The following is a 26,153-nucleotide window of genomic DNA, read 5'->3' on the forward strand; positions in this document are numbered from 1 at the left end:
GAGAGGAGACTCTCTCCTGACAGCAGGGGAGAGTTTGTTCCTAGTAAATAGGAACAACAATATGTCTCCTCTTTTACTCAGTCCTATCCCCATACAGTTAGAACACACTGAGGGAACACACATTTAAACCCTTGCTCGCCCCCTAGTGTTAACCCCTTCCCTACCAGTGACATTTACACAGTATAACTGTCAACGGTCCCAAAAATGTGTTAAAAGTGTCCGATCTGTCTGCCACAATGTCGTAATCCCAATAAAAGTCGCAGATCGCTGCCATTACTATGAAAAAAAAAATTTAAAAATGCCATAAAAATGTTATAAATCTCTCCCATAGTTTGCAGACGCTATAACTTTTGCACAAACCAATCAATATACGCTTATTGCGATATTTTTTACCAAGAATATGTGGAAGGATATATATTGGCCTAAACTGATGAAGAAATTTGTTTTTTAAAAACATTTTTGGGTATATTTATTATAGCAAAAAGTAAAAAATTGTTTTGTTTTTTTTTCAAAATTGTCACAGTTTTTTTATTTATAGCGCAAAAAATAAAAACCGCAGAGGTGATCAAATACCACCAAAAGAAAGCTCTATTTGTGAGAAAAAAAGGACGCACATTTTATTTGGGTACAGCATCGCATGACCGCGCAATTACCAGTTAAATCGACACAGTGCCAAATTGTAAAAAGTGCTCTAGTCGGGAAGGGGGTAAAATCTTCCAGGGGTGAAGTGGTTAAAATATTTTTACAAACGCAAAGGGAGTTTAGAGTACCTCATACGTGCCACTTTCTATACTTACAGCTACGCCATGCGGCCAAGGCTCAGGTAGGACTTAGAGAAGTGCAGCTATGTAATTCCAGATTGGAGAGTGCGCTTCTCTCGCCTGAACATTCCAAACGTATCTCCACTTATTATGCCCTGCTACTAGACAAACCATCACCCCTAATAGAAAGGTGTGAGAGAAATGTCAGAAGCCAGACGTGCTAGTATCGGCACTTCCCTGTGTGCCTACGTGGCAGAATATTGATCCGGCGCATACAGGTGCATGATACAGTGGGTCAGCGCATACAGGTGCACGATACAGCGTGGCAGCGCGGGCGCGTACGCGCCGAAGTGCACACAATGTGAGATCCCCCTGGCTGGCCTATAAAAGGCGGTCCAGCCTCTTGTCTAATTGCTGGTTTGTCTTTAAGCTTCCTGTGTTTCTGTTTCAAGTTCTGCTAACCTGTGTTTCCCTGTTGTGACCCAGATTGACCCTGACCTGCTCTGATCTTCTCCAGTACTTTGACCCCGGCTTGCCTAAGGACTCCTCTACTACCTGCTTCTTGTGTATGACCGTGGCTTGCCTAAAGGACTCCTCTACTACCTGCTTCTTGTGTATGACCCCGGCTTGCTTAAAGGACTTCTCTACTACCTGTTTCCTGTGTATGACCCCGGCTTGTGTTAAAGGACTTGCTTCTGCTGGACTTTCTGTGTTTGACCCTCGGCCTCCTCCTCAAGACTCTGCTCCAGTCTCTACGTCTGGATCTTTGATGTTAGAGCCCCAGCCGGGCTTCCTATTCCAGCTTGGTGCCAAGACCACCCTTGCACAGTACATCAGCCCTACAGGAGATCTTCATGCAAGTCCCATCTACCTGCTGGTAACCCGTGCCTCTCTGTGCCCTATACCCTCTGTACCACTTTTAGGGGTAGAGTGTGCTCAGCTGCAAGGGGAGCCCCTCTCAGCATCTCGGCCTTGGTGAGTACCTGACAAAATGGCTTATGCAAGGTGGGTGGCGGACATACCTGATCTTACACTTGAGGAATGGAAGGAAGTCTGTAGCTCCTATCTAGATACTGTTATTTCTGCTAGGGATAAATTAATACAGCTACAGTATTTCCACCGATCGTACTATACCCCAAAAAGACTTTTTCTGATGCATAGGCGGCTATCTCCCATTTGTCATAAATGCGAGATGGAACAGGGAGACTTTATCCATATGATATTGTCCTACAATAGGATCAGCTCATTTTGGTCAACAGTCACCGCATTTATCACAGATACCTTTGAGCTCCCCAACATCTGCAGCCCCAGGTGGTGTCTCCAAGGGGTGTTTGGGTACATTGAGCTTCCTACTAAGACTAAATTGTTATTGCGGCTACTACTTTATTATGCCAGGAAAATGGTAGTACTGTCTTGGACTCGGTCTGAACCCGTACATATTGGTCTGTGGAAACAAGTTATAAACCAACATCTCCCGTTGTACAAATTAACTTATGAGGCTAGGGGCTGCCCTACGAAATTCACCAAAATTTGGGGCCCATAGCTAGACTCACAAGACACAAGTGACTCTTTGCTAAGTTTAATATCTAGGCTCCTTCTCTAATGATGGAGTATTTGTAAGGGTGACAACGCTGAAGAGACTTTTCATAATATGTAAATTTAATAGGTAACCGTGTTTTCTCCTTAAAAATACTGGTAAACTCATACTCTAATGTAAAATACTACGTAATGGATGGATTACTGAGATGTGTTCTTATGTTTTTCACTGTATATAACCTGTATGCGTCTTCTGTTTCTTTCAATAAAACAAGTTTAAAAAGAAAAAGCCCTCACTGACCTCTTTGTGGCACCTTGGAAGAAGGCCCACCTTTATGATGCTGCATATATGTGTTATGCCGGCATCTACAGGTTAAAATGACCTATTTGGTTACAGCCACTCTAGAGTAATTTATCCTCTAAGCAGTGAAATTGTTCAAGTCAGGTATTAATGGTCTATTCTCTCCCCTCATACTGTGCAACTGCTCTATGTGTTCATTAGAGATTAGAAGGCTGATAGGAGCTGAAGTACAGAGCACACGTAAAAGTTAAACTGGTAAGCTTTGGTTGCAAAGTTTGAAGATAAAATACTCCACAGGTGCTGCAGCTACAGGCAGTGATGGCCCAGTTAGACCAGAGTGGTCCACTGCAGTGTGTTGCATGAGCATTAAGATACATTCACTTGAATAGGCTGTCAATGCACCTCAGTGCACCAAAAATAGTTCCTGCACAAATGTTGGGTAGTGCAGTAGAGCAATCTAATTTTGTTGCATTGAAGATGGTGTTATTTTCTTCTTAGAACCAGGACAATCTCTTGCAATAGATTATCAATGGCTAATTTAGTAAACTTACATCGGATTCAAACCTGCGCCTTGAGCTGCCAGATCGGGATCTTGACAGAAAAATGGGCTTTACAGATAGTTGTTCCGGCTTTTCTCCTGTTATTTGAAGAGGGCGTATAAATTCAGAAATTAAAGACCGGCTACCTGTTGGACTTTCATGTCCTATATAAAAGAAAACACAAAGAGTTATAGAAGGTTTACCAATAGGTTTGGTTTGAACCAGATTATCAAGACATTCATACACCCTATGGAAACTTTGCTATGAAATTGTACATCTTATTTGTAAACCTTTCTTTCACAGACTCTATTTAACCTCTTGACGTCGACCCTCTTCTGACCCTTAAAGCCGATAGGCGGAGGCAGGCATTCAAGTCATGTGATCGCTGTGATTGGCTGTCAAGTATAAATCTGAAGCATACCCATCCCAGCTACCGTTTTGGCAGCATGCAGGGAGCGCGCTCTCAGCATGGTAAGTAGATAACAAAGAGTGGCTGCATATATGTGGCACTGTGTAAAGGCCCATCCGCCGACAGGCCGCATATATGGGTACTGTCAGCGCCAAGAAGGTAAAATACTTTATGCAGGGATTAGTTAGTCCATAGAACTGATGCAATTCATGAAAATAAAATGAAGACAAAGGGTTAAAAACTAAAAGGTACTTTCACTTCTGCAGCCAAGCTGATATAGCACCTACTTTATACTTGTTACAGGTTTCCGGAAATTCACATAGCATAACTTAAACAAAAACGAAATTGCTGCTTGTCTTTTACTTGGGTTTTAATAGCTGAAAAATCTCATTTAGCTCTCATCTTCTATGTAATGTTAAGGAAGAGGTTGAAGAGTTATGTTTACCATAATCAACCCTCCCTGTAGTGTGGTGGCAGATCTTAATTTATCAGTTGTAAACTAGAGTTGCTCTCCCTCTGTCCTAACAAAGAGATAAAGCTCTCAAGGCATTGGTGGTACATTGTATGTCAATGCACTTTAAACCTGTCCCTAAGTACAATTTTGGAGTCTATCTGCAATCAGACAATTTTTGTCATGCTTATTGGCTTGTGATAAAATCTTCTTTCATCTACATTTATTGTTTACTGGAGTGATAAAGTAATGGTCTAGTATTGTAAACGGCCAGTTATCCATGAAGTTAGGCATTTTTTAATATTAGGCAGCAGAAAGATGAATGTTGTTATAAATGTTATGTTATGGGTTACTGCACTACACATATCTTGTCTTGTTAGATAGGCCCAAATGATTTATTCTTAAGTGGGACATAAAAATTGACAAACAATAAACTTAGGGAGACTTCAGGGAACGCTCCTTGGGGAATGTCTTATTTGCATGGCAGACTTGTATGTGAATGCATAAAAAACATCTAACATATTAATTGCAAAATGTATGTTTTATTTACAATAAATACAGTAGATACTAATTTATATAAAGAAGCTGATAATTTCAGGTGAAAATATTATACGTATTAGAAAAATATTGGAATTCATATGCATATATGGTGGTCCTGCCAGACGGTACAAACGTTTTGGGGAAAAATATTTGAAATTGCCTCCAGAATGTTTGAACTAAAATTGCAACCAGATCCTGTCATAGGCTTACTCAACTTAAAACCAGATTGTCTCACACATAATCAATTTAAACTCTTTACTCAACTGCTCACTGCTGCAAAACAGACGATAGCAAAGGCATGCAGGTCTGCCAACTTAGAAATACCCGAGACCAAACACAGACTAAACACTTTCATGTCACATGCCAAAATGCAGGCAATAGAAAGAGACCAAATTCCTATATTTGAAAAAACTTGGAACCCTTGGATTAAGTATCATTTATCGCCAATATTTGATAATTCAATTCTTAAACCGTGGTAGCTAAGGAAACTCTTCACCCCATTATTATGATAATATAGCGTTCTTAATATCAACAAAATCATGCCATGTTACCTGGATCAATTCTGTGGACTCTTTCTCTTCTATTTCTCTTTCCTACTATTCTTTCCTTTCCTCTTTCTTACATCTTAAACTAATTTTTACTATATTTTACCTATGTAATGATTTAATAAAACAATATCTCCAAAGCTCTGGTCCAACATAGTTACATAGTTACATAGTAGGTGAGGTTGAAAAAAGACACAAGTCCATCAAGTCCAACCTATGTGTGTGATTATGTGTCAGTATTACATTGTATATCCCTGTATGTTGCGGTCATTCAGGTGCTTATCTAATAGTTTCTTGAAGCTATCAATGCTCCCCGCTGAGACCACCGCCTGTGGAAGGGAATTCCACATCCTTGCCGCTCTTACAGTAAAGAACCCTCTACGTAGTCTAAGGTTAAACCTCTTTTCTTCTAATTTTAATGAGTGGCCACGAGTCTTGTTAAACTCTCTTCTGCGAAAAAGTTTTAACCCTATTGTGGGGTCACCAGTCCGGTATTTGTAAATTGAAATCATATCCCCTCTTAAGCGTCTCTTCTCCAGAGAGAATAAGTTCAGTGCTTGCAACCTTTCCTCATAACTAAGATCCTCCAGACCCTTTATTAGCTTTGTTGCCCTTCTTTGTACTCGCTCCATTTCCAGTACATCCTTCCTGAGGACTGGTGCCCAGAACTGGACCACATACTCTAGGTGCGGCCGGACCAGAGTCTTTTAGAGCGGGAGAATTATCGTTTTATCTCTGGAGTTGATCCCCCTTTTAATGCATGCCAATATTCTGTTTGCTTTGTTAGCAGCAGCTTGGCATTGCATGCCATTGCTGAGCCGATCATCTACTAGGACCCCCAGGTCCTTTTCCATCCTAGATTCCCCCAGAGGTTCTCCCCCCCGTGTATAGATTGCATTCATATTTTTGCCACCCAAATGCATTATTTTACATTTTTCTACATTGAACCTCATTTGCCATGTAGTCGCCCACCCCATTAATTTGTTCAGGTCTTTTTGCAAGGTTTCCACGTCCTGCGGAGAAGTTATTGCCCTGCTTAGTTTAGTATCGTCTGCAAATACAGAGATTGAACTGTTTATCCCATCCTCTAGATCGTTTATGAACAAATTAAATAGGATTGGTCCCAGCACAGAACCCTGGGGAACCCCACTACCCACCCCTGACCATTCCGAGTACTCCCCATTTATCACCACCCTCTGAACTCGCCCTTGTAGCCAGTTTTCAATCCATGTACTCACCCTATGGTCCATGCCAATGGACCTTATCTTGTACAGTAAACGTTTATGGGGAACTGTGTCAAATGCTTTTGCAAAATCCAGATACACCACGTCTACGGGCCTTCCTTTATCTAGATGGCAACTCACCTCCTCATAGAAGGTTAATAGATTGGTTTGGCAAGAACGATTCTTCATGAATCCATGCTGATTACTGCTAATGATACCGTTCTTATTACTAAAGTCTTGTATATAGTCCCTTATCATCCCCTCCAAGAGTTTACATACTATTGATGTTAGGCTAACTGGTCTGTAATTCCCAGGGATGTATTTTGGGCCCTTTTTAAATATTGGTGCTACATTGGATTTTCTCCAATCAGCTGGTACCATTCCAGTCAGTAGACTATCTGTAAAAATTAGGAACAACGGTCTGGCAATCACTTGACTGAGTTCCCTAAGTACCCTTGGATGCAAGCCATCTGGTCCCGGTGATTTATTAATGTTAAGTTTCTCAAGTCTAATTTTAATTCCGTCCTCTGTTAACCATGGAGGTGCTTCCTGTGTTGTGTCATGAGGATAAACACTGCAGTTTTGGTTACTGAAGCCCCCTGATTCACTCGTGAAGACTGAGGAGAAGAATAAATTCAATACCTTTGCCATCTCCCCATCCTTTGTAACCAGATGTCCTTCCTTATTCTTTATGGGGCCAATATGGTCTGTCCTCCCTTTTTTACTGTTTACATACTTAAAGAATTTCTTGGGATTTTTTTTGCTCTCCTCCGCTATGTGTCTTTCATGTTCTATCTTAGCCGTCCTAATTGCACCCTTACATTTCCTGTTGCATTCTTTATAAAGTCTGAATGCTGAGGATGATCCCTCAACCCTGTATTTTTTGAAGGCCTTCTGCTTTGCTTTTATATGCATTTTTACATTGGAGTTAAGCCATCCAGGACTTTTGTTCGCTCTTTTAAATTTATTACCCAATGGGATACATTGGCTAATGCCCTTATTTAATGTGCTCTTAAAGCAAACCCATCTCTCCTCCGTATTCTTTGTTCCTAATATTTTATATCAGTTTATGCCTTTTAGCAAGGTTTGTAGTTTAGGGAAGTTGGCTCTTTTGAAATTCAGTGTCTTTGTATTCCCTTTATGTTTCCTATTTGTGTGATTTATACTGAAACTAATTGACCTGTGATCGCGGTTACCTAAATTGCCCCGTATTTCCACATCTGTGATCAGGTCTGTATTGTTGGTAATCAGTAGATCCAGTAATGTTTTATTTCTAGTTGGTGCGTCTACCATCTGACCCATAAAATTGTCCTGCAAGACATTAAGGAATTGGCGAGCCTTAAATGAATGCGCGGTTCCCTCCACCCAGTCTATGTCTGGATAATTAAAATCTCCCATTATGATAACACTTCCCATCCTTGCTGCTAATCCAATTTGTGATAGGAGATCCGTCTCCACTTCCTCCCTCAGGTTAGGGGGCCTATAGCATACTCCAAGTATTATTTTCCCCTTAGCTTCATCCCTTTGGAGCTCTACCCATAAGGATTCCACCTCCTCCCTAGCTCCCTTAGTGATGTCATCTCTCACATTCACTTGTACATTATTCTTGATATATAGGCATACCCCTCCCCCTTTTTTACCCTCCCTATCCTTGCGGTATAGGGTATACCCTTTAATGTTTGCCAGCCAATCATGAGAGCTGTTGAACCAGGTCTCTGAAATTCCCACAAAATCCAAATCCTCCTCGTACAACAGTATCTCTAGTTCACCCATCTTGTCTGCCATGCTCCTGGCATTGGTGAACATGCCACATAGTTTAGACCAGTCGCATATTGTCCTCGTATTGGGTGTTTCGAGAATGCAACTAGGACTTGCTACTATACTCACCTTGTGTTTTTGTGCTTTGGTTAACCTGCCACTAATGCCCCCAATACTACCCTCTGGAATATCTTCCGCGCTGGCTATCTCTGCCTCTGGACCCTCCCCCCCATCGCCTAGTTTAAAAACCCCTCTAACTTTTTGGCCATCTTCATTCCCAGCAGATCTGCACCCTCCTCATTTAGGTGCAGTCCGTCCCTTCTATAGTACCGGTTACCGACTGAGAAGTCGGCCCAGTCCTCCAGGAACCCAAACCCCTCCTTACTACACCAGCTCTTCAGCCACTTGTTTACTTCCCTAATCTCCCTCTTCCTTTCTGGTGTGACTCGATGTACTGGTAATATTCCTGAGAATACTACCTTGGAGGTCCTTTTCCTCAATTTAGCTCCTAAGTCCCTAAAATCATTCTTTAGGACACTCCATCTGCCTCTGACTTTGTCATTGGTGCCAACGTGCACCATGACAGCCGGGTCTTCCCCAGCCCCTCCCAGTAATCTGTCCACAAGATCCGTGATGTGCCGAACCCGAGCGCCCGGTAGACAACATACTGTTCGGCGCTTCAGGTCTTGGTTACAGATTGCCCTCTCTGTCCTTCTAAGAATTGAGTCCCCTACCACCAGAATCTGTCTTTCCTTTCCCTTTGCTGCCCCCCCACTCTCACTGGAGGAGTTCTTCCCCCGGCAGCTAGGAGAGTCCCTCAGCTCCAGCAGTGCTGGTCCCAGACTGGTTTCACCAATGTCACTCAAAGTAGCGTACTTATTGGGATGCTCCAGTCCTGGATCGGCCTCCCTGGCACTTCCCCCTCTACCCCTCCTGACTGTCACCCATCTACTCTTTGCTAGTGCCTGCACCTCTTTGTCTCCACCCGCCTCTGTGCTGGCCCCTGCCGGCACCTGCCGTGTACGTTCCTGGCTCACCTTTAGTATGGAGGGACTTCTCAGTGCTGACAGTTGCTTCCCCAGATTCAGAACCTGGGCTTCCAGGGAAACAATGTGCTTACATTTTGCACAGCAGTATTCGCCCTCGATCGGATGATCAAAAAACGCATACATGCGGCAAGATGTACAAAGAGTCGCCTCTCCACACCCGCCGGGCATCGTACCTATTAAATTTAGTGAGGATTGGGGATTTTACCCTGTCCAAATTACCTAACAGCTAGCTTCCTGGCACTAATACTCAAGACAATACACAGGTACACAACAAGACAATACACAGGTACTCACAGACCTACGTGCACTTGCAGAACAGTCGCAGACCTACGTGCACTCGCAATACTCAAGTATACAGTACACAATACACAAGTACTAACGATCCACACACACTACTCAGACAACACTCAGATACTCACACTACACAGGTACTATGACCCCTGTTATAATCTCCTGTTTTAAACTCTGTTTTTTAACTCACCACTTAGAAAAGTTCCACTTGGTTTAAGTTCCTACAGCTTCACAATGAGCAGGCTCAGGATGAGTCCTACACACAGTTATATAGACTGCAGGCACCTGTTAGCAATTACCCCCTCCCCCTAATTAATAGCCTGAAGGAACCAAAGAAGAAAAAAAAAAAGCTATTTAAAAAGTGACAGAAAAAAGACAAATAAGACAATTTATTTTAACATAAAATCTCCTTCATCTCCTTGGTCAGACAGTAACCAAATGTTAAATGGAAGATATTGTACTGATTACCTGGTTGTAATGAATTAATAAGCCAATGAGTTGTACCATTTATCATTTCTGTTATATTATATTATTAGTACTTATTGTGCCTAATTGTATTAAACTTTTATGCTCAACTAATAAAAACCTTTTTGACAAGGAGAAAAATATTGGAATATTAGAAAATATTAGAATATCCAGAAAATAAAGGTATAAAGCTTGGGGAAAGAAATGAATGCAGCCACCACATTTAATGATTGGTAAGCAGTAATATAGTACATTTTTCCTTTTGGGTTTATATACGCTTTAAAAATCTATGAAAAGCCAAATGACATCACTCCAATAACTCATGCTGTAATATTTTTGAGAATCAGAGCCAAAATATAAGAGGACAATTCAGTAATTAAGCTGCTGAGTCACAGAGAAATATTGAACATTAAATTAGAGGATAACTTGGAGGACAAAGCTATATGCTAAGCTTTCAGGTTTTTTAAAACGATTTCCTCTCAACCACCTATATTTCAAAATGAACCAACGCTCTAGCTGGCTGACGTGGTTCTAAAGTTAGGAGCTATCATTAAAAGAAAAGTATGAGTTTGTTGTTTTATAGATTCATACTTACCTAGGTGGATGCAGCATCGATCCGATGCTGCATCTGTCTCCAACTGGCTCTAAGACTGAGAACCACTGACTCTAAAACTGAGAACCACTGGCTCTAAGACTGAGAACCACTGGCTCTAAGACTGAGTACCGAGAGATCAAACAACGCTGATTGCTCGGTTCTCAGAGCTGGTGACTGTCACTGGAGTGCTGGGCTGCGGAGGGGGCAGGAGCAGCCAGCTCAGGCTCTCAGCGGCTTGCTGAGAAGCCAAGCAGGTCCAGGCATGTGGGGGCGGATCGCAATCTTGCCCAAGCCTGGACTGGCTCTGTGACGTCAGCTGACAGTGGGCTTTAGCTGAAAACGGGTCACAGGAGTGCACAGTTCTGCCCATCTTAAAGGAGAAGTACAGCCAAATGAGCTTTGGCTGTACTTCTCCTTTAAGATGGGCAGAACTGTTAAGTTAAGCAGCAGCACCACTATGATTTAAAGAGACATACGGTTCTTTTCATTCATTCATGTAAGTTCAATTCATTTCTGAGCACTATGCCAGTTTTGCCTTTTTTGGTAGATTGGTTAAACATATGCCACCTGAGCCAATGACCATTGCTGGAATAAACAAATGAAAGATCATTGAAAGAGAGTAAGACTTTTGAAAGCAGTCCAAGGGGAAAACAGACCTGGGCGTTTTATAACAAAGCACAATATGACCTTTGTTGTGGGGTTCATATTTAGAGGGTGAGAGTGTGCGCAAGGTAAAAGCACGGTGGAGGTTTTCTTGTCACACATTTCCTCACAGGATATAGTGTTTTTGGTAGACTTTTTTCATGGACTTGCACTTTGTATTTAATGACTTTATTTCTCTATTGTTATTTTACTTTTACTGATGTAGTTTGGTCCATTTACTCAATAGTGAACACTTAGGTATATGATTGATTGCATGAAATGTATTGGAGTTTAATATATATATATATATATATATATGTGCATTTATCTTAGGTTCTATTCATTTGTGCGCAGAATTGTTTTTTACAGTTCTTATTTTTACTATAGTTAATTCAGCATTTAACATCTATTGCATTTTGTTGGTAGTGTTATACCAGGACTTGATTTAACATGATATATACAGTATATACCATTCATTTTTGTATTTCAGTTATCCAACATTTGTTCCAACTCACCTTTTCCAATAGTAGTGGTTATTCCATTTATTAACTGGGTGAGAGTCTTATTGGGGGAAATAGGCGCATCAGAATTATACAGAGCGTTACCACTAAACAAGTCAATTTTTCCAGTTTGCTGACGAAACTTTTCCAGCTCTCGGGAAAGGAGATTGAATTGTTCACTCTGAATCCGACATTTCTCTTCCAGCTCTCGAACCTTGGCCTACAAAAAGGAGCAACTAATTGAACAAAATACTTATTTGCCATTAATGATTGTGCACCATAGCAATGGTTTAGAAACAAGAAATGCACTGATTCTTTCGATTAAACCAGTATGGATAAAAATGCTGTTTAATTATTACCCTGGAACCAGTGACACCATAAATAGACTTATTAATCATCAAACAACAAACACCTAATAATTAAAAAAAAAAAAATACTAGAGCAGGATTCATGGTCAAATTGCAATAATGCCAAAACAATCAATCAGAATTCAGTTCACTACCATCAGATCAATGCAAGAAGATTTCTCAGTGTCTGGTTTGGTTTATTGCAGTGTGTACAACATTGCCATGCCTTATTAACTGCTTAAGGTCCGCCCTATAGTAGTCTTACTGCTACAGGGCGGGACCTCTGTGCCCGATCATGATATGTATATATAACACACACACATACGTGATCCAGCTCTTCCGGGTAGGGGAAAACATCTGCAATGCCAGCGGCAGGAGCCCAGCAGCGGGTACCGTGGGCTCGATGTCCACCGGCGCCTGCTGATTATTCAGCAGAGAGGCAGAACGGCTATCTGCCTATGTAAACAAGGCAGTTTGCTGTTCTGACAGGAGGGAAGGCATGGATCCTGTGTCTCTGCAAAGCAGGGACTAGGATCCATGTCTTCCTCTAGTAAAAGCACCTCCCACAGTTTAGAAAAACACATGCTAAGAACACAGTTAACCCTTTGATCGCCCCTGATGTTAACCCCTTCCCAGCCAGTGGTATTAGTACAGTGACAGTGCATACTTTTTAGCACTGATCACTGTATTAGTGTCACTGGTCCCCAAAAAGTGTCAAAAGTGTCAGAATGTTTACCGCAATATCGCAGTCCTGCTATAAGTCGCTGACTGCCGCCATTAGTAGTAAATAAATAAATAAAAATATCCCATAGCTTGTAGACGCTATAACTTTTGCACAAACCGATCAATATACGATTATTGGGATTTTTTTACCAAAAATATGTAGCAGAATACATGTTGGCCTAAATTTATAAAGACATTAGATTTTTTCAATTTTTTTATTTGATAGGTTTTATATTAGAAAGGTAAAAAATTTGTTTGTTTTTTTTCAAAATTGTTGGTCTTTTTTTGTCTATAGCGCAAATGATAAAAAAATGCAGAGGTGATCAAATACCACCAAAAGAAAGCTCTATTTGTGGAAAAAAAAAGGCATCAGTTTTATTTGGGTACAGTGTCGTATGACCGTGGAATTGTCAGTTAAAGCAACGCAGTGCCATACTGCAAAAAATGGCCTGGTCACAAAGGGGGGGGGGGTAAACTTACCAGAGGTAAAGTGGTTAAATAAGCATGTTGAGAAGATATACAAAATGTAACATCTTTACAATTCAGCATTTTTCTAAACATAAAGGAAATTCTGAAAACCCCACATTAAGCAAACCCTGTCAGGATCTCTAAAGATTTAAAACATTAAATTGCCTGCAATAGAAGACAGAGGGGGAGATTTACTAAAACTGCTGCACACAGAATCAGGTGCAGCTCTGCATAGTAACCGATCAGCTTCCAGGTTTTATTGTCACAGCTTAATTGAAAAAGCTAAAGCTCAAAGCTGATTGGTTACTATTCACAGCTGCACTAGATTCTGTGTGCACCAGTTTTAGTAAATCTCCTCCAGAGTGTACTTAATCCTTCTCCATTCCAGTGGTGCAACCTCTGAAAGCATTTGTCACTTCTGTGCCACTTCTAGGATGTCTGTGTTTCTCCTGAATTCTGTTTTCTCCACTGACCCCTATGGCACTACGGAGTTCTGCAGTGGTAGTGGTTCAGAGGAAGAAACCAGCCCAGAGGTACAAAAGCATTCAACACTCCAGGATTTGTTAACAATGCTAACGGGGCTTAGAGGATGAAACAGAGAACAGGTAGGAGAAAGCAGGTGCTGGAGAGGTGAGTATATTCTGTCTTCTACTGCAGAAACTAGATGACTTTGAATCTTTAGAGACCCTAAACAGGACTCTTCAAGGAGCATAGCATACCGTATATACTCGAGTAAAAGCCGAGTTTCTCAGCACATTTTTTTGTGCTGAAAGTGCCTCCCTCGGCTTATACTCGAGTCAAGCACTTTTCTGGTGCAAAGAATGACACTTTCCGAACCAACTTTGGGGCCCCGTATCTAGGAACCCCAAATCTGGTGTGCAAACCCAGTGGAACTAGCACTACAACATATCCAAAGCTGGGGTTCCTAGCACTAAGTGCCCCCGAGATATGGGGCCCCAAATTCGGTTCAGATAATGTCATTCTCTGCTGCAGAAAAGTGCTTGACATTTTCCGAACCATTTTCCGTATCCGGGCCACTTGGTGCTAGGAACCCCAGATTTGGATATGTTGTAGTGCTAGTTCCACTGGTTTTTCTAGCACCAAGTGGCCCCGGGATACGGGGCCCCAAATTCGGATCAACTGTGTCCATCTGCAGCAATGTCATTTCGGGACCCTTTGGGTCCTGAGAACCCAAATTTTGGCTGCAGCTAGGGGGGCATCTGGGAACTCTTAACTACCGAGTTTGAAGTTCGGGGGACCTATGGCTGCAAATGGGCACAGTGAGGCATGCAAATGGGCACAGTGAGGATACTAATGGGCACAGTGAGGATGCTAATGGGCACAGTGAGGCTGCAAATGGGCACAATGAGGCTGCAAATGGGCATTGTTGACCCGCTTTCCACTTACAGTAGCTGCGCATTTCTCACCCTAGGCTTATACTCAAGTCAATAAGTTTTCCCAGTTTTTAGTGGTAAGATTAGGTGCCTCGGCTTATATTCCGGTCAACTTATACTCGAGTATATACGGTATATAAAAACAGAAGATTTAATGGGAGTGTCTCTAGTGGGATTAAATAAAATGATGTAGCTAAAAACAAAAACACACCAAAGTCTGGGACTACTAAATCTTACATTATGAACCATTAGGAGCCAATTTTATTTTATATTGATATATTTAGCATGGTGAAATTTGAATTTTACAGATGACTTTGTAATATATTACTTTGTATTGCTGTAATATATAGAAAGGAGACAGAACAGCAGTAACTATAGTTATAGATTAAAAAAGGTAATCACTCAATAGCACTGGTTAAAAAATACTTTCTAAACACTGTAGCTAAGCACACAAATCTACAACCTCTCAGAAATACAGTGAGTAATGCTTGAATTCAGGTCACCACCACACAAATCTACTTTTTTACTAACTTTAGCCATGCCTGCTGAGATTTGCATAATGTCCACCAATGTTTAAAAAAGCAGCCTCAAAAAAAAAGAAAAAAAGATATTCCTGCCAGTGAGCAACAAACTTATGAGAAAAAAATTCATTTTAATCGACGATGTACTAAATATTTCAAGAAAACATGCCCACATCTATTGTATAAAATATGATCATTGAGAAGGAAACGTCCTGACATATTTATGGAACCACAAAAGGACTGGTCCAACTTGCCATGGAAAGGCAACAGCAGCCCAGATGATAATGTTCCCAATAGCAGAGCTATTCAAATAATCACTACATTGACATCAGAAAAATAATGCACACAAATACCTTTATTCAATATAATAAACCCTCTAGAAGTACAAAAAGTCTACTTTATGTAACTCTACATTAAATAGAGGTTTGGGTGTCACAATTTGTTTTATATCTACAACATTCTTGCAACAACTTGCAAGAAGCCATTATTCCTACTAATACCATGAAAAGCTGCTAAACCCATATGATGTAAAAGGTTTTATTTGGATTGTTTCACCTAAGCCATTTGATAGCTCTGGAGTAGCACTGAAAAGAGACTCTATCACTTTCTCCATTGAAGGCAAAGTGACAGTATCCCAACCCACCTATAATCAACTTCACAGTGCTCACCCACTGCTTCTTTCTGCATGGTAGCAACCATGAATAACCAGGTGTTTCTACGTATAAGGTAGAAGGTTCCCTCTTCCCATTATGCATTGGCTTAGTGGCTAATTGTCAGGTCCTAACATTGTCACACGACGGAGGGGGTGACATCATCAATCCTGTGAAAACTCCAACATCATATGACATGGAACTAACAAGGAGTATTTTGTGGTGGCTGTGACAGCAGTTTGGGAGTGCTACGTAGGTGGATCAAGGAGTGTGTTTTAAAGAGACCCAGTTACTTTGGACTGAATGGGTAAAGTGACAAAGTCTCACGGCATGTTTAAATTATTTATGTTAATACTGACTACGTAAGAGGCCACTTTAGCATGCCGGAAGCAAATGTAAATGCAACCCTTTTTTAGTCTTAGATAGAATGGGGAAAGGTTAGTCCTTCTGTCAAGTTTTTACTGCTGTCCTGTTGTCACCAAGACGGAAAGTGAGGAGAAATCCAAAATCATCACAGCGTGAAGTGAGAGTAAATCATCCAATGGGGACAAACCTTCAGATTAAAAATCTTTCAAACAGGAATCCTCTCAATTTCCTGTTTTGGATTTAGGACAGGACAGGATGGTAAGGGAAATCCCCTAAATGGGGCAAATTAGACTGTTTGAATCTTGGCCGATTCCTGCTGGACCGCCCAAAATTCGAACCGTGTTTGGGCAGGCTGAATGTACCAAGTTGATCGATCGATCAACTTGGGTACAACCAGCCTGCCGGATTCACTTGCGATTATTGCTAGTGGCTGCTATAGCCACTAAGCAATAATCACTGTCTTCTTCTGCTGGGGACGGTTGCCTTTGCCTATCCCCGCCCTCCCGCCGGGAGCAGACAATTTATCGGCAGGAGGGATTTGCTGTCAGCACTGTCTGTGTTGAAGGGAGAATCATGCAAATTTCTTTCCTGAAAGTTAGCGCTCAAACAGATCAAATAAACCCCACATTATGCTGCTACCGGTAAACAGCTTTAAATTCAGCTTACTGATTGTATATTTATGGTGATCTGAATTCAAGAATAGATTACATAAAGGTTGTTGAACCATTCTTATATACCTTTTTTAATGTCTTAATTATATAAGGGATTGGAACCTTGTGCTAGTATAAAGACAAACAGAGCCAGAATAATAGAAAATGAAGAGATAAGAACATGTATTACAATCATATTTTGACACTATCAAAAGCATTTTGTATGGCCAAACTAAGCAAGCCATTTTATCAAGTCATTTCAACTTGCTACTATAGAATTTGCAAGAAAGATTGAGACTAAGTGCTTTTTGGGCTAGAAATTGAATGCCTGTGTGCTGCCCAACATGTCTTGCTAGTTTTGTATTATATGGAGTAAGTAAAACATGAATGAAACTGCCCTATGCCTGCACAAACTCTAGAAATAACAACTAGTCATCAAAAGAAATACATCGAATGGTTTTGTCTTATGAACATTATTGAAAATGAGACAGTGGGCCTTATTTATTTTGAAAAAAAATGGAGCAAAGAAAGATAAAACAGCTACAGATATTGACTACTAGTAAAATGTAGCTATAATCCAGGAGAATTAAAAATTGACAAATGACTGACTGTTGTTATCAACAGTGATATTTTATTTTCTCCTTTTTTATTTATATATTTTTATTGTTATTGGACTGTCATGTCCAATGACTGGGAACAGAAAATATGTTCTCAGTTTATATGTTTTATGCAGTACCATAGCAACACCTGTTGCTTTTTATTTAAATAATACAATTACTAAAACAGATCTCACCATTATCTGTTTACAGATAAATGTAACATGCGGTAGATGCGTTTCATAGTTTATGATTAAAGACCATGCAAAGAGCATGCCCAGTGTCAGTTGTTAGTATTAATGGCACAAACCTGTTATATTGGGTCAACTTGGAAGACTGGGATTATGTACCAGCTATAGTACTACTGGCTCTGTAAGTTCATAAAAGAGAAAATGGTGCAGTTAGTGGGAGCCATTTAATGCCGTGGCTGGCATAAAAGGCACTTGAACAAGTCTATATGTCACATGATAGGGCTCATTTATAAAAATGCTGCTCATTCCAACTAACCAATCAGGTCACAACTGTCAATTTCTGGTTCAGATTTGAAATGGAAGCAAAGTTCTGATAATTTTCAGTGCTCCACTTTTTATACATAAGCCCCAAAATGTGTTCTTAGCCAGAGTCATTTCCAAGGCTACATTTACTTAGCATGCCTATAAGAATGATTCAACAACAGGGTACATGCACGGGGAGGGAGGAGGGGGGTGGGGCAGATGGCAAGGGCAGAGCCACAAATACACATTTCAAATACCTGCATGCTGTCCAATGTGTTCTGGGTGAAAGGTAAAGCAATAAGTCCAGACAAAACACAATATCAAAAATAAAATAAAACTACAGCAAATCAACAAACAGTTTTGAGCCAAAAACAAAGAAAATAATTATCACAATTATCACCTTCATATTGCATGCACAACACACTGCTGTACATCACAAAATGGCTGAGAGTCTGATAATGCCAGCATGAGTAATTCTATATAAAAAATATATATTTACTTAACACAGTGAGGTATTTTATAGTTCAATAATGATCACTGTTGTAAATGTTTCCATTTCTTACACAACAGTTACATTTTGAGATATTTCACTTACTCATAATACTTTGTTTGCCATATTTCTATTATGTGACCAGGTGCTGTAGAAAAAGCTATCTTTATTACAAAAATTAGCTAGTAGGCAAACACGTATTATTGTACATAATATTTATACAGTGCCTTGAAAAAGTATTCATACCCCTTGAAATACTCCACATTTTGTCATGTTACAACCAAAAATGTAAATGTATTTTATTGGGTTTTTTGTGATAGACCAAAACAAAGTGGCACATAATTGTGAAGAGAAGGGAAAATGATAAATGGTTTTCAACTTTTTTTACAAATAAATATCTGAAAAGTGTGGCGTGCATTTGTATTCAGCCTTTGTAGAACCACCTTTCACTGCAATTACAGCTGCAAGTCTTTTTGGGTATGTCTCTATCAGCTTTGCACATCTAGAGAGCAAAACCCATTATTCTTTGGAAAATAGCTCAAGCTCTGTCAGGTTGGATGCGAACAGCATCCGAACAGCAATTTTCGAACAGCAATTTTCAAGTCCTGCCACAGAATTGGATTTAGGTCTAGACTTGACTGGGCCATTCTAACACATGAATATGCTTTGATCTAAACCATTCCATTGTAGCTCTTGCTGTATGTTTAGGGTCGTTGTCCTGCTGGAAAGTGAACCTCCACCCCAGTCTTAAGCCTTTTGCAGACTCCAACAGGTTTTCTTATAAGATTGCCCTGTATTTGGCTTCATCCATCCTTTCATCAACTCTGACTACCTTCCCTGTCCCTGCTGAAGAAAACAACATGGTGCTGCCACCACCACGTTTCACAGTGGGGATGGTGTGTTCAGTGTAATGTGCAGTGTTAGTTTTCTGATACACATAACGTTTTGCTTCCAGGGCAAAAAGTTACATTTTGGTCTCATCTGACCAGAGCACCTTCTTCCACATGTTTGCTGTGTCCCCCACATGGCTTCTTGTAAACTGCAAACAAGACTTCTGATGGCTTTCTTAGAACAATAGCTTTATTCTTGCTACTGTTCCATAAAGGCCAGATTTGTGTAGTGTGCAACTAATAGTTTGCCCTGTGGACAGATTCTCCCACCTGAGTTGTGGAACTCTGCAGCTCCTCCAAAATTACCATGGGCCTCTTGGCTACTTCTCTGATTAATGCTCTCCTTGCCCGGCCTGTCAGTTTAGGTGGACGGACATGTCTTTGTAGGTTTGTGGTTGTGCCATACTTTTTTGGATGATGGAATAAACAGTGCTCTGTGAGATGTTCAAAGGTTGGGATATTTTTGTATAGCCTAACCCTCCTTATAACGTCTCCACAACTTTATCCAGACCTGTCTGGTGTGTTCCTTGGCCTTCATGATGCTGTTTGTTCGCTACAGTTCTATAACAAACCTCTGAGGGCTTCACAGAACAGCTGTATTCATACTTAGATTAAATTACACACAGGTGGACTCTATTTACTAATTATGTGACTTCTGAAGGCAATTGGTTCCACTAGATTTTAGTTAGGAGTATCAGAGTAAAGGGGGCTGAATACAAATGCACGCCACACTTTTCAGATATATATATTTGTAAAAAAAGTTTGAAAACCATTTATCATTTTCCTTCCACTTCACAATTATGTGCCACTTTGTGTTGGTCTATCACATAGAATCTTAATAAAATACATTTACATTTTTGGTGGAAACATGACAAAATGTGGTAAATTTCAAGGGGTGTGAATACTTTTAAAGGCACTGTATATGCATACATACACATGCATGTTGTAAATCATTTAATGTAATATGTAAATGCTGGCTCATCCAGTTTTCACACAATTTCAGTGACTGAAAACCAGATTATAGGCTCTCTAAACTATTGAACATCACAGACTAGAGATCAGTGAAACTGTTAAAATGTATTATCGGTGGAAGGTTAAAACAAATTTGGTTAATTTCATGAAATGTTTAAAAGCATACATTTGTGGTAATTGTTACTTTCTTGATTGAAAGAGAAACAATGTTGTGCATTAGCCTAGTGCTACAAGTATGCTGACAGGGGAATTACTGTATATTTTTTTGGCTGGAGAGAAAGATTTCCCACATTTGTTACTTTGGTTGGTGAAGTGAGGGTTCATTTTTGCAGGAGGGTGACCAAGGGAGGGAGACCTTCTGAAGGGAAGACTTTCAGCCAAAACTTTGAGGAAGCAGGGCGCTCCTACTGGCCTTTCATCACATCTCTGCAGTCCTGAGTAGAATGGCCCACAAAGATTAGATACAAATAGCTATACAAAGATGGCACTTTATCACTTCTTTGGATGTTTAGTGATTTCTAGGTCAACTCTGTCAAGTACCCTGGAGTCTTTCAAAGGAATGGCTGATTGGATAACAGAGGCAGCGATGAATCACTTAAGATTTTTTGACTAATCACAGTTATAATGTTCTAGTTCATAAATATTCTCATTTGGACATTTTTTAGAGATAAATGTACAGATTGGTATTTTGTCTGCAAAGGATTAGGACAGCGCTGTGGATTAATTATTACATGTGTGACAAATAACCAATTTATGCTTTTTTGATGAACAGCAGCAGTCTTACACAAAACAATAGTAGAAGTATAGCGGACATTTATTTTAAAAATATATTGTGTCGTTATTGTTATTTTGGTTTATATTTGAGTGACAGTGCTGTGTGTAAGATAATACATTACATGGAACCTTGGCTCTATGCACAGTTCTGGGGTTCAAGCACTTTGGCATCACTTGTGAAAGATGTGTAAGGGTACTCGCACCCAGTACAGATGTTTGAATATCAGACATTATTGGCAGAAAAGCACGAGGATGGGCTGTACAGCACTTATGTGCATTTGTGCATATTTGCACATATCTAAGTGTACACAGGTGTAAAATTTCTTCTAGCTTTATTTTAAAGGGGTTGTAAAGGTATTTTTTTTTTCTTTAAAAATAACAAACATGTTATACTTACCTTCACTGTGCAGCTCGTTCTGCACAGAGTGGCCCCGAACCTACTTTTCTGGGGTCCCTCGGCGGCTGTCTCGGCTCCTCCCCGCAATAACTAGCCACCTTAATGCGAGCTCCCTCGCATGGTGGATAGTTATTGCGGGCGCGCTCCCGTGATACAGCCGGCGGCTATAGCCGCACGCTGTATCACTTGGCCCCGCCCCCGGCGCGCCGCGTCATTGGATGTGATTGACAGCAGTGCGAGCCAATGGCTGCGCTGCTCTCAATCCATCCACTATAGCCAATCAGCGACCAGGCTGATCGGCTGAATGGAGGTCGGGAACGCGCAGGCGAGTTTTTGAGGTGTCAGGTAAGTAAAACAGGGGGGCTGGGGGCGGCGGTATTATCAAAAGTTTTTTCACCTTAATGCATAGAATGCATTAAGGTGAAAAAATTTATACCTTTACAACCCCTTTAAGCAAGGGAGTGTGGCAAAAGTGTGTATTTTTGCATATATGGATGTATTTTTGTGTATACCCACATAAACATACTGACCAGCAATGCAGATTTCTGTTTTTTTCTGTTTACTGATCTAAATGCAGTGCATGTTTAAGGGCCTGTGTGTACAGGCACACTGAAAACAATGGTCTGCATTTAACATCAGTATAAAAAATAATGGCTGTATGCCTAAAAATACTGTGTTTTCAGATAGCTGTTTGTTACAGGCCCAAATCTGTCTGCATGAGCATGGAGTTGCTATGATAGAAGACAGGAGTATCAATCATTGTGTCCTCCTCAAATGTAACCTTCAACTGTAATCAGGTATTTTTCTTTCTTTTTTGGGGGGGATGATGTGAGACCCCACTGGATACATTTTTTTTGCTGTATTAGAATTGAATAATACATACTGTATTTAATTCAGTGCTCTTTTTCTTGACTTCAGCTGTTGTGCATAAGATCCAAATAAGCCCTGAAGTAGTTTATTAGGGTCTGAGAACAGAAATTGATGTGCCCATTGAACACAGGGGCACAGCAGAGTGGACTGCACTAGAGTGCCCGGCTGGTGTCTCTTAGGAGAGCGGGACATGCACTGTTTTGACAATTTACTGAGGTATGAGAACAGAAATTTACACATTCATTGAAATACTGTGCTGATCAATGTTCCCCTTGCTGGAGCAAAGCCCTTCTTTTATCAAGATGGCTTCCTCCACACTCAGACACAGTGCAGAACAGAGTATCATAAGTCAGTAAATGGTGAAAGATTAGCTGCAGGGAATGCACAGTCAATACTGGGGACTAGTTCCTTGCCCACTCTCTGCCTTTTTTTTGGCACAGCTTCCAAAGTTCTTTTCCTCTTATACGGTTGAAAATAGACTGATGTCTTTCATGTTCAACTTGTGGTCAGTGATTATTTTTTTTATTCGTTTGTATTTAGATATAATACTATATTATGGTACTGTTGGCATATCAGTGTATATCAGAAATTAAAGGGAAAACTTTTATATATTGGCAAAAATACACAGAATATAATAATTACAAAAAGAAGAAGCAGAAGGAGGAGAAGAAGAAGAAGAAAGACACATCCATCAAGTTCAACCTTACAAACTCCAGCTGTTTTGGTCCAGCGGAAGTACCTGGGTAACTCTGACCAACAAGGATTGGGAACATGTACGCATAAGGCTTTACAATGTAAGGGGATCAATTCACAAAGTATTATCAAACAGGACATTACTCCAAGAATTATCACTAGCTTCTAACTGCTGATTAATGTGAGGTTGTGAGGAAACAGAGCCATTTAAGTTGGAGATAAAATAGTAATATATGTGATTAGAGACAGATCAATGAAAAATAGAGGCTTTTAATAGCTAAATATCTATTTATGTACAAAGCATTAAAGGTCTAAACCTATGCAATGTTTATTTTTGTGAATTGAACATTTTTATGAGAAAATAACTGTGAGGTGATATACATTCAGGTTTAATAACTCACACAGCTTATGTAAAACAAACCCAAGCTATGTTAAGCCGATCTTGAAAATGTGTGAGTTGTTCGGCCAACTGACAAAATCGGAAATTGCTAATTATACAAAATGTATTTATAGATGACTAGACTTAAAATGTCTTATCACCTTCAGTTCTTGCAAGCTTTAAAATATTTAAAGTATTATTTGTAAATTTGACTAATTTGCATACATTTTAAAAAAAATTGTAAATAGCTTTTTTTGCTCTCTACCCCTAACTTTGGTATTTCTCATCTAGACACGAATGACATTCAGTGCCCACAGACTCCTGGTATATAAACGTCATGTATCCCAGAAATCTTCACGCATCTTGGGCACTACCTGCTCTGGTGACATTGTTGATACTATTGCAACATGTAAACACTATTCCCTGGCTAGCACGCTGCCATACCAGCACTCTAGTTAGAGAATTGCTTACATGTTGCCATAGTGTTGGCAGTGTGTAAGTAATATAATCCCCAGCTCAAGCATTGGGTGGGCATGCACCAGTTTGGCAGAATCACCTGATGCTCTTAGTAAAAATGATAACATGGGACAAAAGAAGCACCAAATAAGCTGACTGAAATGCAAGTTAAGATCAGCTTGCATAAAAAAGTAAGTATCTTTCTTACCATTACCATGTAAATACATGTTTTTAACTGTGTCTTTTTTACAATTTACTGGATGGGGTAAAGTTCGTTTTTAAGTTGACAATGTAATATACTTGGATTATCAAAGCTAAAATATGAGCATTTATATACAGTACTCCTTTCAAAATAAAATACTACATTTTTAGGTGACTCTTTACATCAAATGATTTTACTCTGGAAGAAAGCAAGAAACCCCAATGTAACTGGCTACAAGCTTCTGTGCCGAAGGGGAGGAAATCAATTTTAATATATATGATAATGTCACTTGTGAGAAAGTGAGGCCCAACAGTGACTATGTGGCGGTCACATCTTCACCCTATTGAATTCTCAAGTCCATTAGCATTTGTATGAAGACAGAAACTGCATTGGGCAATAATTGTTCTTAATACTTATCACTAAACCTCTCATTTGAAATCTGTCAGTTAAATGCCAAACCATTGGCACTACATCATAACTGGGCCTAATGTGTTAGCAGCAAAAATAATACAGGATAACCTTTAAAAGACCACATGAAGGGTCTATAAAATGAGAGAACTGCATATCATTTATTTATTATAGAGGAAACAGAACAGACTACATGAATGGTTTATAAAATGACATAAGAACTGCTTATCATCTATTTAATATTAAAAAAAAAAAAAAAGAGAAAAAAAAGTAGCCTAGTTGCCTAAAGCAATCAAATTCCAGCTGACATTTTGTTAGTGCATGTTCGGAAATTAAAGAAGTGACCTGACTGAACTTTGCAGAACAGGTCAACTAAAAAAGTTGAGACAACAGAAATAATATAATAATTTTTAAATCGATGTTAGTGTTTCCCAGTGTGTATGGGTTAATGTTTGAGCATGTGTTATCCATCTATTACTGGTTTTCAATTTATAGATTCTCAAAATGAGTGACACATATCTGCTGGTTCTTTCTCACCTCTAACAGCTGAACTGCACCCTCATGTTCTTTCTTGGCTTCGACCTGGGCCTAGAAATAAGAAAAAAAAAGAGTGAAACATTAACTTAGATAAGGCTCTGGGTAAGGAAGGACTTTTATTACTGATCTGGTACATTAACAGGGTGTCAAAATCTGCAACCAGTAGAAAGATACATAAAATCTCAGCTGAGAACGAGTCAGGTGTTAGAACATCTGTTATGCTTCGCTCACAGATAAGAACCATAATTTCCTCCCCTGACGGTACAGTTATAAAGCACTTATTGTCCTATTCCAATAAAGCAGTATAAGAAATATCAGATTAAAAATCCCTGTACCATCTATCACTGAGCGTAAAATCAATTTCTGCCTCGCACAGTATACCGAAACAGAATGGAGATCAGTGTATTTTTTTCTTTGACTAATATTCTTCTTAATTTAAAAAGCTTCCGGTAAACAACTACATTTAGGGCTGAAATGGCACAAAGATTTGGATGTGCGTGTTCAATTTGGAAATTAACCTCTACAACCTGAAGAATCTCTGAAACTGTTCACCACTGCAAACATTTTGTTTTCAGCTTTCATATAAGACAAGGGTTCTAATGTATTAGTATTATAAATGACTATAAATGATTTACTGTATGTATTAATATCTTCTGTATCACTGACCCAAATCACATAGCACTGTACAACCTAAGTAGTTATAAAGAGTTAAATAATAGAGATAGTAAAAAATCTAAATAATTTCCAAATGATAGGTAAATGAAACAATTACAGCAATAACATGATACAAGAGAAGATTTATCTCTGTCTACACAAGTCTAATAAGCCTCTGTCACTAAATAAATGTAGCACCCTCTACCTTACATAGGTAGGTACTAGAGTAGTGGGTTTATTTTGTACTGTCAGTGCAGGTAAATTTAGGCAAGCCTATGCTGTGAGCTAGGCCTGTTTGTTTTGATCGGGGGAAGAGGAATGGTTTAGTGTAGCAGCAGGTGACTGACATGTGTTTCAGCTCTTGGGCGTCTCCTCTTAAGAAGGTTCTGGAAAAGCGGCAGGGCAGAGAGCTGGAGTGACATGGGGTGTATGTGGGAGCCCTGGCTAATCCCCAACTAGGATTGGCAGGGGACAAGCCTCCTATATATATATCCATGGTCAGCCTGCTGTGGGAGAAGTTGTCGGGTGGAAGAACTGAATGATGGAGTGTTAGACTGTCGTGGTCTGAGGGAACCCCCTTTCTGGGGGGAGTGAACTCAGGCCTGGAGCTCGGGAGC

At 39.9% G+C, this 26,153-nt stretch overlaps 1 protein-coding gene across 23 annotated transcripts in view; it reads right to left on the bottom strand.

Annotated features, from left to right (window-relative positions):
* RIMBP2 (RIMS binding protein 2) overlaps positions 1-26,153 on the bottom strand; it is an 883,237-nt gene that overhangs the window by 204,837 nt on the left and 652,247 nt on the right. For 17 of the 23 annotated variants that reach the window (XM_073628097.1, XM_073628121.1, XM_073628164.1 and 14 more), the window contains 4 exons: positions 24,883-24,933; positions 18,072-18,092; positions 11,621-11,825; positions 3,150-3,301 (listed from right to left, as the gene is read on the bottom strand). In XM_073628097.1, coding sequence (XP_073484198.1) covers positions 3,150-3,301; positions 11,621-11,825; positions 18,072-18,092; positions 24,883-24,933 — 429 coding nt within the window. The remainder of the gene's footprint in view (positions 1-3,149; positions 3,302-11,620; positions 11,826-18,071; positions 18,093-24,882; positions 24,934-26,153) is intronic. The other 6 variants (XM_073628271.1, XM_073628113.1, XM_073628227.1 and 3 more) reach the window with 1 other exon arrangement.

The sequence above is a fragment of the Aquarana catesbeiana genome, linkage group LG01 (assembly GCF_042186555.1).
Source record: "Aquarana catesbeiana isolate 2022-GZ linkage group LG01, ASM4218655v1, whole genome shotgun sequence".
In the NCBI taxonomy this organism is placed as follows: Eukaryota; Metazoa; Chordata; class Amphibia; order Anura; family Ranidae; genus Aquarana; species Aquarana catesbeiana.